A 14720-nucleotide genomic window follows, 5' to 3' on the forward strand; every position below is an offset into this window, starting at 1 on the left:
ATCGGATAGCAGACGTCCTTGGGGTATACTCGCTTTTATGACTGTGAATTAAAATCTTGAATTAAAACTACTTAACAAGTTTTATTGATTTCAGTCAATTAACCATTCGATATGGTGGATAGGAACATCATTGAAGAATGTACAGAAAGACAAGGATCTATTGTCGAAGGTGTTTCATGAAACATAGACAACTGGTACAATTATTTTTAATAAATCTGTTGTATTATTATACCATAATATAATACAATTACTGTCACAACGAACAATCGGTATAATAACGTGTGATAACGCGTGTCCACACCGTTTAAATTATCACCTAAGTTTACGATGAAAAATTAAAAAAAAAAGAAAAAGAAAGAAAGAACAGAAATAAAAAGGGCGAGAGTTAGTTACGCTTAAACAAAGAGAACAGTCTTTCAAGGTACAGCGACGTAACTGCGTACGTGGCATACGTGGTTTCGTGTATTTCTTTTGTACCCGCCACAAAACGATCAACTTAATCCTAAAAATTGCGCTACGTGAGAAAGGAAATACTGATGCCTAAGGATAATCCTCGCGAAAATGCCCTCCAACGTGCGACAACGCGTTCGACGAAGGTAATTCTCGTGTGTCCCGTTTACGAGACCAATATATCTTATAAATGTTACGCTAAACGCAAAAACGTTTACCAAATCTACTAGTTTAATAGTTGTGAAGCAACGTTTCTTCTTGCGTGGAGGTTACAGTTTCGTTTTGTAAAACCGCCGGCAGATATGATTCTTCATTGTTCCTAACGAGATTAGGAGAAGTGTTGTCCCTCCGTACGTTTTGGTTTATTCGAATATATCCCGAGTGCACGTTGCAAAAATGCATTTTGAGTACGTCATCTACGTCATCTACGATTACAAAGTCTCTGCTCTGAATGGTGAGTACCGATCGTCTTCCGACTAGGTACTCGATGAACAATTGCAGGCCGGTGTTTACACATTAAAAACGCGAAACCATAAACGATGATTGCGATTCAATTGACGTTAAATATTTAACAGTACCATTAATCGTCTTCTGATGACATCGAACTTATATACGTTACACTTGTTCGTTCTTACATCCAAGTAAGATTAAAATCTAAATCCGAGGCTTAACTTAAGGTCAGTTATTAATCGATAACTTTGTCCAATAGTTAGGTAAGGTATTCAGAAACGTTCTCTCCAATATACGTACATTATTTCTACTACAGGTTACGTTTCATTCACTGAGCTCGAACGTTAAAAATACTCGATATTAAAACATTGTTCGTCAGGTTATCAAAATTCTCAAGTGGAAAATGAAATGCTCTCGAGTGAAAGCAGCGAAGAAAAAAAAAAAGAAAAAATCAACGGGAGATCCCGTGCGCGTACAAACCGATGATAACGGTACATCCGATTCAAACGCTCGGACTTTCTCTCCGCATCGTCGTTTCTCGAATACCTCTTTGCTACACTACGTGGCAATACGTGTTTCCAACAAATTCCTCGGAAGCGTGATCAAACGGCCTCGAAAGAAACGAAAGACGCGAGTCAAGTGTTGCTGTTATCGGTAAACAGAGCAACGATACGTACGTAATATCTACGCGTGTCGACACGAATCGAAAGATAATCGCCGTCGTACGATACATGTCGTTGATAAATATACGCAGCGATGTACGCGGTGCATCGTGTTCGTTTCGTTCCAAGGATTATAATCGTTTCAACGCTAATTCTCCGTAAGAGAGAAACCTATATAGCCGTGTTATACTCTCGTTGCGTCACGCTCCCTCGTTGCGTCTCGCGTGTACGGAAAAAGCTTCATAAAATTCGGCTCGTGCTCTCGACGACTCTTCTGTGAAATTCGTCGGTGCTCCCGGACGTGTGCTCCAGCCATGTTCACCTCGGCCCCTCCGTTACCTAGTCTAACCGAAGTTGATCCTGGCAATCCGCTTCCAATCTTCTCTTCCTCTGTCGATTCACTTCTTTCTCTCGTGCCGATCCGCGCGGCACAGGATGTCCTAGCCCGGTGCGAGAAGCCCTTTAGTCCGCTGGATAGAAACGGAGGATCGCGCGACCCTGTATCTCGGAGTGGCACAGCTTGCGGACCACGTCGAGCACCTCCTCCGCGGGGTAAACGGTGTGCGGTGGCGGCTCGATCTCCCCGGAGGCCACCAGCTCGACCAACTCGTGTAACTGCTCCAGAGTGCCAGGCTCCACCGGCTTGATACTCTGCTGCCATTCCTCCGCCCGTCTGCTGAACTTTGGCAGCAATCGATCGGCCACCTCCTTGATCACGAACACCACCCCTCCCTTGCTCAGGCACTGCATGCTGCGGTGAAGGCTGCGCGACGTCGTCCCGAAATCGATCACCACGTCCACGTGGCCTTGACACGCGTCCATCGTACGCTCGATCAGCTGTTTCTCGTACAGATCCTCGCTCCACTGTACCACGTTCACCCTGTACCGAGAAAGGAGACTGTTGGTGAATAAATCGGATGGACTACAGGAGGGACGCGGATGGACTCGGTTATTCTCAGGCTATCTCAGTTTGTTTCTCTGAACCTACTCTATTGTAATGTACGGTGATTACTGAAAGACTGAATGATACGGAACAAAGGTAACTTTTACAAGCACGTGTTTTTTTTTTTTTTCTTTTCAATTTTTTTATCACTTTATTTGGAAATATAATTATAGAAATGTATTTTACAAACACGTGTTTTTTTTAATTTTTTTATTGTTTTATTTGGAAATATAAATATTCAATTTATATTAAATAATTTATATATTCCCAATAATTATATTTCCGAATATAAATATATAAATATTAATATATATAATTATAATATTATTACTGTAATAATAATTATAATATATAAATATATATATTTGGAAATATATTTTACAAACACGTTTTCTAGATTTTTTTATTACTTTATTTGGAAATATAATTAATATAATTAACCTACAGAAAAAAGAAAATAAAGATTGAAAATGAACAAGTTATGACTTTTTCAAACCCTTCAGCTTTTCAGTGGCCACCCTGTATTACTCTAATGCACCAACTTTTTTTTCTAAACTACTCTACGAATTACTATGTAATATACTCTGCACTTGTGTTTTTTTTTTAATAAGCTTGCAATGTTTCACTGCACGATCCTTGATTCGGATTTTCCATCAATATTGAAGAACAGATTTCTACCAACAATGTGCTCAAAGCCGCACTACGTGCAAATGAAACACAACAATGTGATAATTAGAAATTGGGATCCGAGGGTAAAAATAAACATGCGGAAATGACACGAGATACGACGAATCTATGCAACTACGTGGAAAAAAATAAATGGAATCGAAGAGGAAAATCGATGTATCTAAATGACTTTATCATTGGAGTTGACACGGTCAATTTGCTCGAGCAACAAACCAATTCCGATAATAGAGATCGGTCGAGCATTGTCAGCTGTCTGGTTCAAAGATCAACGACGAATGATCTAACATGCATCTAACGATCAAATGCAACGTAGCTTCGAGAGAAAGTCAATTCCCAAGTCGGTCGATCCTGGAGTGAAATATTCCATATACACGTTTCTCGATAGATACACTATTGCTTAACCTCTTGCGCTGGAATCACGTCGACAATTTTTTGTCCCAAGATTTGCAATATTTCCTCAGTTTTAAGTATATTTAAATGTAACCCAGGTACAAACAAATGATAACTTCTCAATAATTTCTATCCAGTGATATCATATTGACGAGTTCAAAAAGAAAGCGACGAATTGTATACGGTTTGTATTTGATCACTCGTTATGGTCCGCAATCAGTTACCAGCGCAAGTGGTTAACCTCTTACGCACGTCGAGAATTTCTTTTTGTACCAAAATTGCAATATTTCCTCAGTATTCATCAAATATATTTAAGTATAATCCAGGTAAAACAAATAATAAATTTGTTAAATTACTTTTCACTAATTTCTATCCAGTGATATCATACTGACGAGTTCAAAAAGAAAGCGACGAATTATTGTGTACGGTTCGGACATTCGTTATGGTCCGCAATCAGTTGCCAGCGCAAGTGGTTAACCTCTTACGCACGTCGAGAATTTCTTTTTGTACCAAAATTGCAATATTTCCTCAGTATTCATCAAATATATTTAAGTATAATCCAGGTAAAACAAATAATAAATTTGTTAAATTACTTTTCACTAATTTCTATCCAGTGATATCATACTGACGAGTTCAAAAAGAAAGCGACGAATTATTGTGTACGGTTCGGACATTCGTTATGGTCCGCAATCAGTTGCCAGCGCAAATAGTTAACCTCTTACGCACGTCGAGAATTTCTTTTTGTACCAAAATTACAATATTTCCTCAGTATTCATTAAATATATTTAAGTATAATCCAGGTAAAACAAATAATAAATTTGTTAAATTACTTTTCACTAATTTCTATCCAGTGATACCATACCGACGAGTTCAAAAAGAAAGCGACGTACAATTCGGTCGCTCGTTATGGTCCGCGAATCAGTTGCCAGCGCAAGGGGTTGAACTTGTAGTCGTAAAAATCGTGCGACGTGTATCGATCGAAATATCGAATATCGCCAGGAATATCGTTACCCTCGAAGGCTGTCGTTTCTTCGTTGCAAAGAAGACAATGATCACTTATTAATTAATTATCAACATTCACAATCTCTAGCATCTAACATCAACGTCGTACGGGACGAACTGACCAAAATAACTCACCGTTGGAACTCCTGGGCCATAGTCAGCCCGTCGTCCTTCAACGAGGCGATGGTGATGGTGACCCTGTCCTTCATGTTGCTGAAGTGGTAGGCCGCGATCCTGAGCGCCCAGAGTGCCAAACCGCCGGTGCCAACGATCAAGATCTTGCAGACGCTCTTCTCGCCCCTCTGCTTCAGCAGCGCTTGCACGTGCTCGTGGGCAGCGAATACGGTGTTCATCGCCAAGAGAGCGCCGGCTGGCAGCATGGCCGCCACGCTTAGGCTAACGTTGTCAGGGATCTTGATGAGGTACTTGAGATCGTGAACGACCAGGTACTCGACGTATCCGTTTGGTATGCCCTCATAAGGGTAGAGGATCACTCGGTCCCCGACCGTGTAACCGCAATCCTCCGGAACGTTCGCCCCAAGCGACTCGATCACTCCAGCGACTTCGTAGCCGGGGAACAGGGCCGCGTCGCGGACTCCGTGGTGGGGCAACGATACCGGGAAGTCGCCCTCTAAAGAGACTTCCGTCGCCAAGCTGCTTCCGCTGCTGACGGAGGTCAGGCTAGACAGGCTCGGCGAACGACGAGGATGGTAACAAGCGCCCGCGCACATCACGCGGATCCGGGCACCGTGCGCCGGCACGTCCGGCACCGGGACGTCGAAGCTGAACACCCATTCACGGCCCGTCACGCTCGGGCTGTCGATCGACACCTGCCTGCACAGCTTATTCATCTTCTTCTCTCTGGAAAGCGAAACGAGAGACGAGAATGAAGCGATGAGCAAAGTCTGAATGTACAGGGCGGGCGAAAAGTTTCTTTCTACCCTGTTATCTTTTAATGAAACGGCCAAATGCAAGAAAAAGCTAATCTCGTTCGTTTAAATTGAATTCAAGTTGGAAGTGATAATTTCTTGCGTCGTGTATTTAAAAATTGTTTCTTTCGAACATTGGAAAAAATATGTAACAGGAAAATTACGGATTTATCTTATCAGTAGAAAATGATTTTTACCACCTATATAGATAGGTTACCATTTTTATGCAAGTTTACTTTTACGAACATAAATACTATGTGTATTTTATAAATGTGTCTGGAATGTAAAAGAAGAATTTACAAATGAACGACTCTCTAAATTTGCTTGACACCAGAAAATTGCAAACGTCGTGTCAAGGGAATTCTCGAGCAGAGGAAATTAGAAGCGGAAGCACACCGTTAACTCGAGCCTGAACGTCAGCTGTTGCCTCTTACACAAGACTCCATCGAGATACATTTACAACTGAATATACATCGCTCACCAAAAATTGGGGGATATGATTCAAAATGAGTATGAAACGATAAAAAAAAGAATTTGATTTTTTTCTTTTTATTAAACAAGAACATCAGAAAGTATTTCGTCGTTTGCTTTTCTGATTTTCTTGTTTATATGATAAAATAATATAATATATAATATATAATATATAATATATAATAAAATAATATAATATATAATATATAATATATAATAANAATAATATAATATATAATATATAATATATAATATATAATAAAATAATATAATATATAATATATAATATATAATAAAATAATATAATATATAATATATAATATATAATATATAATAAAATAATATAATATATAATATATAATATATAATAAAATAATAAGATAATAAAAAAAAAATTAAATGCTTCTTTTTTTCATCGCTTCGTATTCAAATATCCCCTAATTTTTGTATATACATATATATGTCGTAGATACATATCGAGATAATCGGGGGGCAATTTTACACTTGCGTATGCTCAATTTTAATACATAGTTCACCGTAAAATCTCGTGCATACCCATTGCAAGGTGAACACGGCTTGTGCGTGACCGGTGCAACTGGCTCCAATTCAACTGGCATTCTTCTCCTTTGTCTCACAACCCTTTCAACTTATTATCAACTGATAAACACTTCTCCCTGCCGTCGTTTTCAGTGAGTCTTGAACTCTCAGTTTCCCTCGGATGGGAGGATCACTCGCAGACGATTCTCGACTGTTCGTAATTTCTACACGCTCACTTCACTTTCGGGTGAAGGATTCGTAGGGAAAGAAGCAGATGAGCGAGAGAGGAGAACTAACTCTGTTCCTTCAAAGAGGTCGAGGGAAAATGAAACGAACACGGGACTCGTTCCACGACGAGCGCGTAAAACGTACTAGTGGGAACGCGGCGAGGCTCGTTCACTTTTATACCGCGGCGAGCTTTCTCGATTGGGTTCTGTGTTAGTCATGGTAGGCAGAAAAGCAGACGGTGGGTAGGGGGCGAGAGAAGAAACGGAACGTGAGCAGGTACGAGCATTCGCGCACCACGTGCAACCTCTGTTTTTCTCCTATGTCGAACGCCCTCGCGTTCGTCCAGTGCGTCGTGATAGACGCATGAATGAGGCGGAGATAGCTCGTGTTCTTTTTTTTCTTCTTTTTTTTTTTCTTTCGACTATCGTCGCTGTTAACTCTTCGATTATTTCTGCTTCTGGAAACCACGGATTCTCGCGTTGACGTGTCCCAACATCGGCGCCCTGTTGCACGTACATTTTGCTTAAAATACGAACGACATATCTAAAAATTAATGCAGTTGTACACCTGTTTCTCGAAACATATTATCAACGAAGTGTAACTTTATATTTTATTTCCAATTCAAGCCAAAAAGGGGCGTTTTATTGTTAATAAAATTATTGAGTAAAATTCTAATTTAACGTGAAATAAAAAAATTGAAGCTTCTAACTTTATAATTCGGTATAAATATCTTTATTTCTAAATATATAGTTTATTTAAAACATTATATTTTCAATATAAAAAAATTTTTAATTTCACTAATATTTTCAATATTATGCTCTGTATATACATATAAGCTATTTAAATATTATATAAATATATATGTATATATATTAATATAATATAAAAATTAATATTAAATGTAAATATATTACAAAAATTAAATACAATGAAATTTTATCAAACATTAATTTTATATTTAATATTGAAAATAAGATTATAATATTGGAAAATATAATTTCCGAATTATTTAAAAATTTTATTAAATAAAAAAACAATAATTTTATATATATTAATTATAAAAATAAAATTTTTTAAGAAAACTAAAATTATTTTATTAATGAAATTAAATTAAAAATAAAACCTAAATTAAAAATATTTTAATAACAAAATACTTATAAATTTCTAGTAAATTTATAAATGAAAAATTATAAATTCGAAATTGAAAATAATTTTTCTCAATAATGATTGTTGTTATTATAAATATTATACAAAAATTTATAACGTTTCATTGTGACTCAATCGCGAGGATTATTTGGGAAAAATCGCGATGATCACTCTCTCTCTCTCTCTCTCTCTCTCTCTCTCTCTCTCTCTCTCTCTCTCTCTCTCTCTCTCTTTCCTGGTTCTTCCGTGAAATTTTTATTCCATGTTTGCGAGTGAAGAAAAGTAAGTTTCAACGCTCTGTGTTGCCTGCAATTTACGCAATAAATTGTCATCATTGGTCTACAATAAAATATTTTATTTAATCTTAAATAAGATATTTCCTTAAAAATTAATTTTAATATATCACTAAAAGGTTGAAATAAACCTTTAATAAATATTTAAATAGTAATTTATTAGGACCTTTTCGATTTTGTATATAACTTAAAATTTTTCGTTCAAATAAAGTTAAAAATGCAACTCTTAATATTACTATTACTATTAATATTAATATAATATAATTTATAATTAAAATTATTATCTATTATAATTTGTATAATTTACTCAAATTCTAAATTTAAAACACTAATATGTTAAAATAATATTTTTATAAATATTTATTAATATATATAATTCCCCGTTCCCTTTACATTTGCTCCTTTTTTTCGAGTGACGATCGACGAGACATTAGGACTCGAACATTAGGCTCGTTTCAGTCGAGGAAACCTCAACTAAAATTCACATACAGCCAAAGCGCAAATCTATATTTAAAAGCGTGCAGGCGAGAATTTGCTTGATTATAATTATATCCTGTTGGAAAATTTGCAAAGATATTCCCGATAATCTTCGACGTATCAGCCCTGTTAACAACAGGATGGAAATAATGATTTATTAGAATATTTTCCAAGACAGGTGGATTTAGATTTCCTTTTTAGATTTCCAGTAATTGTAATTCCGAGACTGTCATTCACGCTTAAACACAATGATCTTTCCGTTAAAGCGAAACGTTTGCAATTTTCTTATATTTGTATATGATTTGTTGCTTTCTTGTATTTCTTATTATTGCTACTTTTGTTATTTTCTTAATTTGTTATATTTGAAATATACAATATCATACACAATATCATTGAAACACAATGATTTCCCTACTAAAATGAAACATTTGTAATTTTCTTACATTTGTTTTCTTACATTATTCTACATTCGTAATTCGTTTATATTCGTTATTATTATTTGTTATTTTCTTGCATTTCTTATTATTATTATTTTCTTACGTTTCTTATGTTTGTAATATTAGCTTTCTTATAGTTAATAGATAAACGCTGAACATACTGAATTGCACGCATGCCATGAGAGTGCAACAGAAGCACCTGATATAGTTATCAATTTCCAGATATTCAGATAATGATGGTCCAGATAATAATAATTGCAATTATTACTTTATTATTATTATTATTATTATTATTATTATTATTATTATTATTATTATTATTATTATTATTATTATTATTACTTTATTATTATTATTATTATTATTATTATTATTACTTTATTATTATTATTATTTATTAAAAGTGACTTGAAACATGATTGATATTCATTATGTTACAACAGTCACATTATCGATCAACTGTTCTATACTTAAAACTTCAACTTTGCTGAACAGGGTGATCGATATTCGTTCGGAATATGGTTATTTATACGTCTTCGAGCTTTTTGATGAAATCGGCAAGCAGATTCAGCGAACGCACAAAGCGACCAAAGGGGCCGCCTTGAGTGTGATATACGTGTTAATATTTTTCAAAGCCTTCTTTCTGTTTTCCTTGCTAAAAAAAAAAAAAAAAAAAAAGAAAACATAAACAGACTATGTTCGTCGCGATTTAACTTAAAATCTATGCGATTGTAGATCAATTTCGTCCAGTTGGAGAAAGGAACGATTCCGATTTCTTCTGACATTATATTTGCCGATCAGATTCCGTGGTGTTCGAAGAGGATTCGATAAATGACTATATTTATGGCGATAGAAGACCCTGTTACTGAGAAACTGTTAATTTTAAAACTTGTTGCTTTCACGCAAAAGCTTTCCTAAAAACGGCCGCAGCGGCTGAAATTTAGTCTTCGAATAAGCAGTCTTGTAATAAACTTTGAATAGATTCGATCGTTTCAAAAGGTGGCAATGATTTGTTAGAATTTGTTTCTCCTCTTGTTGTCTAAGAATGGATTTTCTCAGTATTCCAAAAATGCAAACAGCGACGATCGAAACATATGAACTTGACGTGTTAATATGTCGTACGATTTCGTCTGCATATGGTTGCGCTCGTAAAAAAAAAAATCGCGTTGCTCTGTCTTGATTAAACAGCGCGTTTACTACCGATCAAGCGGTGACGTCATCCTTATCAATTCAGCGATGATCGATGTTCGTCCAATATTTATCGTACGTCATACGGGCTCGCGAACAAATTGTCGCTAAATGCTTTCAGATAAGATTCGCCTCGACGCTGGAATTTCATTTTCCAGATAGATCCTCCTCTGGAGGAACGTCGCGAACGTGGATCATCGTGCATTAAATCGTACCAGTTTGCGTATTTTCAATGGCAGCGATAACGATAACGGTAAAAAAAATATTTATTTACGACTTCTCGTACGAAATTTGACATTACACGTCGACATTAAACGGGGAACAAAAATATGTTTACGAAGAGAGATAATCGTTCGAACGAAAAGAAGAACGTTTCAGCGGCACAACGCACAGAAACAGCTCACTCGATTGCGAGTGACCACGTATGTATGTGCAAGTCGGCCTTGACACGAGCCAACAAACGTTTCAAACGAAAGATCGTAATAACAAATTGTTAGAAGCGCGAGAGAAATTAACGAAATTCAGGTTAAACGTTCGTCCGTCGAAACGTACGAAAAATAGTCGTGCAGCAAGTTTCTCGACAACTTTCGAAGGCAAAAACACGAGAACGAGAAGGGAGGGGGGGAATGACTGTGATGAAAAACGAGGATTTTCCCGTCACATTTCCCGGCGCAGCGGTGACACGATTGATAATTGCCCGATTCGAAAACCGGTCGCCGATGGAAAGAAACAGAAGGAACAGGGTGGAAGTAGAATAAGACATCAACGAGACGATCCTAGTCCTTGCGTTACGTATGTGTGCATTAAAAAACGATCGGGCGTAGTAAATTTGTTTGTGAGAAAATACAGAAACAAGAAGAAAGAAAGAAGATGCAGAAATAAAAAGATGTAGAAATAAGAAGAAAAAAGACGATATAGAAATAAGAAAAAGAAGAAAATACAGAAATAAAAAAGAAAAAAGGAGATACAGGAACAAGAAGGAAAAAGAATATACAGAAATAAAAAGAAAAAAGAAGATATAGAAACAAGAAGAAAAAAGAATATACAGAAACAAGAAGAAAAAAGAGATATAGAAACAAGAAGAAAAAAGAATATACAGAAATAAGGAAAAAAAAGAAGATACAGAAACAAGAAGAGAAAAGAGATACAGGAACAAGAAGAAAAAAGAAGAAAAAAAAGATACAGAAACAAGAAGACAAAAGAAGATACAGAAATAAGAAAAAGAAGAAAATACAGAAATAAAAAGAAAAAAGATGTAGAAACAAAAAGAAAAAAGAATATACAGAAATAAGGAGAAAAAAAGAACATACAGAAACAAGAAAAAAAGATAGAAAAACAAGATGAAAAAAGGAGATACAGAAAAAAGAAGATACAGAAACAAGGAGAAAAAAGGAGAAAGAAAAAGATACAGAAACAAGAAGAAAAAAGAAGATACAGAAATAAGAAGAAAAGAGCAGATACAGAAACAAGAATAAAAGAGAAGACATAGAAACAAGAAGAAAAAAGAAGATACAGAGACAAGAATAAAAGAGAAGATACAGAAATAGGAAGAAAAAAAGAGGAACTATGATCTTTCTCAATCACGATGGTTACTGTAATACCGCAATTGTGAGTGGGTTAATTAAAGGGAATTTGCTAAATTAATCGTCAGAGTAACGCAACGTAATGCAACGCAGATTCTTTATCAATCTGTTGTGATGATCAAAACAATTCGATGACAACACCGCGCGATAACGTCAACGCCTCCGTTGCTTAACTAACTCCATCTGTTAGCATTCATAGATCGTGTGTTTCGCCATGGTATCGTTATCGCACTTACGAAACTTACAGTTTATGTCGAACACGCGGAAATAGACCGAGACAGACAGTTTGTCTGGATCCCGGAAACATCTACTTCACGCAACGTGAAGACAAGTGTCGCAAATGCGGACGAGAATTATTTTACGGTATTTTCCAATCCTGGTAGCGTCCTTGACTGTTTCACCTAACGAACAAAGGTCTATTTTTCCCTCTGACACGAGCACGACAATGCGAACGAGAATACTGCATGTTTAATCTCCTGCCTCCGCGTTTTTTAAATATTTTTACAGCATTTTTTCGAATGATTCTTTTTAATTCATTCTTTTTTTTTTTTTTTTTCTTTGAGGATATCTATTTTTTTTTCCTTGAGGATATCTTCAGCCCGTAGAAATTTCCTGTAAAAATACTATTTAAGAGTTAAATGTAGCAATTTTAGTAACTTTGCCAATTTCTAAGCAACTGCCTCGGTGATATTTCAAAAACGAATTTCTAGAAAGAAGAGAAATATTATACTACGGTTGGATTGTTTTCACATAGAAAACTGGGTCAAAAATGCATCACGAATATCATTATCCTTGGTTTCAAGGTGCACAATGCCTCGACGCAGCTTGCATCGCGCAAGAAAGTGTTTCTCACACGCGAAGAAAACAAAAACACAGTTACTACTTTGACACGTGAATTACTTATTCTTTGTCACTCATTACTTTGTTTTCCAAGAAAGCGCTACTTTGCCAAGGCTCCTATTCCCAGATTGAGATTGATCATTCTTTGTTTTATCTTCTATAAAGAGTAGAGCTGTTTGAAGTTTCTTCGTTACATAAACGTGTATTTTACAAATTATTAGACCGTGTGTCTAATAATCTTATGCAATAAAAGACTTCAACAATTCGAGCCATTTGATAATAGAAGATATATCTGGCCAATACGTATTTATCTGATAAATAATCGAAATCACGATGATAAATTTCGTTTCAGCGAGATTTAAGTGTATTTGTGTTTCAAATACGATTTAAAGGTATCTGTTAATTTTAAGATTAACGCCACTCCCTCGTCTGATATTTTGCGCTCGTTACAAATCGTGACCGAAGTGAATAATCTAATGTTTATTCGACGATTAATTAAATATTAATGACACAAATTAATCACTTGGAATCAAAGCTCGTTTTGTTCAAATTAAGAGGAGATCAAGTTCTTCTTTTCGCGATGACAATCTCACACAATCACCTCTATCGATACTCAAAATAGATTCGATCGATGATAAAAATTATCACGTCATATTATGCTCTCTTTTCGAAAGGAACATAAGCCAGAAATAAAACACGTCGCACGCAGAAATTACGATCTAATAGCACCTCAATAATAGCCGTTTAAATTTATATTACGCTCGTCCATTTTTTTACCATCACGGTTAAAGATACTGACATTATTTCTGGAGAAAAAAAGATGTCTCAAAGTTACAGACATTAAGATTGTCTCATCTAACAGCTGCGTGTTATTTGACCATTAACGTAGAAAACATTTATCCATTAGCAGAAGTATTGAGATCCGATTTTTCATATTTTTCTGAAACTCGAAGGCGTTACTGAGGTACTAAAAATTTAGGCAAAAGTACAGAATAATCTTTTAGCTGGATAATTTTTTTAGAAAATTAAATTAAAATTTTTAATTGAAAGTTTCAATTTAAATTAAAACGATCGGCAACAACAGAAATGTATGTATTCAATCACAATGTACATATGCATTGTGGACAAACCAACAAGCAGCTGATCTCATCCTGCATTCCCAAAGGACAAAGAGGCCATTGCCGATGCGTTCAGTGCTGTTTGAAAACAAAGAAACTCTACAATACGATTTATCACTTCGCAACAATAATGATATTAATAATAATAACCTATAATCCGTGATTATCGACGAAGCGTTAAAAATAGCCCACGTCTTAGACTACTTTTGTCTATTGTTTATTTGCTCTTCTTCTTTATCTGTCCTTGTCGTTTGAAAACATGTTTACGATGTCGGTAATTTCGTGATTTTATAATTTGATAAGAATCGTTTGTTTTCAAAACGCAATCTGAAGATGTCCCATCTGTATCTATCAGACAATTTTTTCCTATCAAGAATAATCTTGAGTACAAGTCACTATTATACAATAGTTTTTATTGCAAATTTTATCACGCGATATGGTCTGTGTGCTGTGATGAAGAAAACAGTGAATCATAATCTCAAAAAAAAAAAAAAAAGAAAAAAAAAGAACAGCAGTGTGTAGCTATTTCCAGATCAAAGCAGCGCAAATTTGTTTTGTCCGGGGCCAAAATAGTTTTTAAAGAGATGTTTAGGAATCCTTCGTTGGAACAGTTCAATCGTTCAACAATTTCTCATTGCGATTTATGCCCTGCAACATTACAATCTGATTCGACATTTTAAGATATTCAAAACATTCAAAACAAGGTACGTAGCTGCTTTCTAAATTTGCACACGATAATCTTATGCCCTCGTCGTGATACACATGCATGAATCAATCGCAACAAAGTAAAACAAATCGTACCCTCTACCCTGAGACACTACCAAAAAATATTCTTTTATCGGAGAGATCAGTCGTACATTTTACCAACAAAATATTTTCCTCGAGCTAC

General features: G+C 35.6%; 1 protein-coding gene across 5 annotated transcripts in view; it reads right to left on the reverse strand.

The window, feature by feature from the left end:
* The window catches only part of LOC122532935 (quinone oxidoreductase), a 38966-nt gene that overhangs the window by 16938 nt on the left and 7308 nt on the right, over positions 1 to 14720 (reverse strand). The window contains exons 1-3 of one of the 5 annotated variants that reach the window (XR_006307610.1): positions 6540 to 6914; positions 4720 to 5445; positions 1935 to 2460 (exon numbers count right to left, since the gene is read on the reverse strand). Coding sequence is in view for 4 of the 5 variants with exons in the window: in XM_043662150.1 (XP_043518085.1) it covers positions 2025 to 2460; positions 4720 to 5445; positions 6540 to 6601 (1224 nt within the window). In the remaining variant the exon portion in view is untranslated. Of the gene's footprint in view, positions 1 to 200; positions 2461 to 4719; positions 5446 to 6539; positions 6915 to 14720 lie in introns of those variants that run through there. The other 4 variants (XM_043662150.1, XM_043662149.1, XM_043662151.1 and 1 more) reach the window with 4 other exon arrangements.

Source organism: Frieseomelitta varia, unplaced genomic scaffold, assembly GCF_011392965.1.
Source record: "Frieseomelitta varia isolate USP_RPSP 00005682 unplaced genomic scaffold, Fvar_1.2 scaffold_483, whole genome shotgun sequence".
Lineage (NCBI taxonomy): Eukaryota > Metazoa > Arthropoda > Insecta > Hymenoptera > Apidae > Frieseomelitta > Frieseomelitta varia.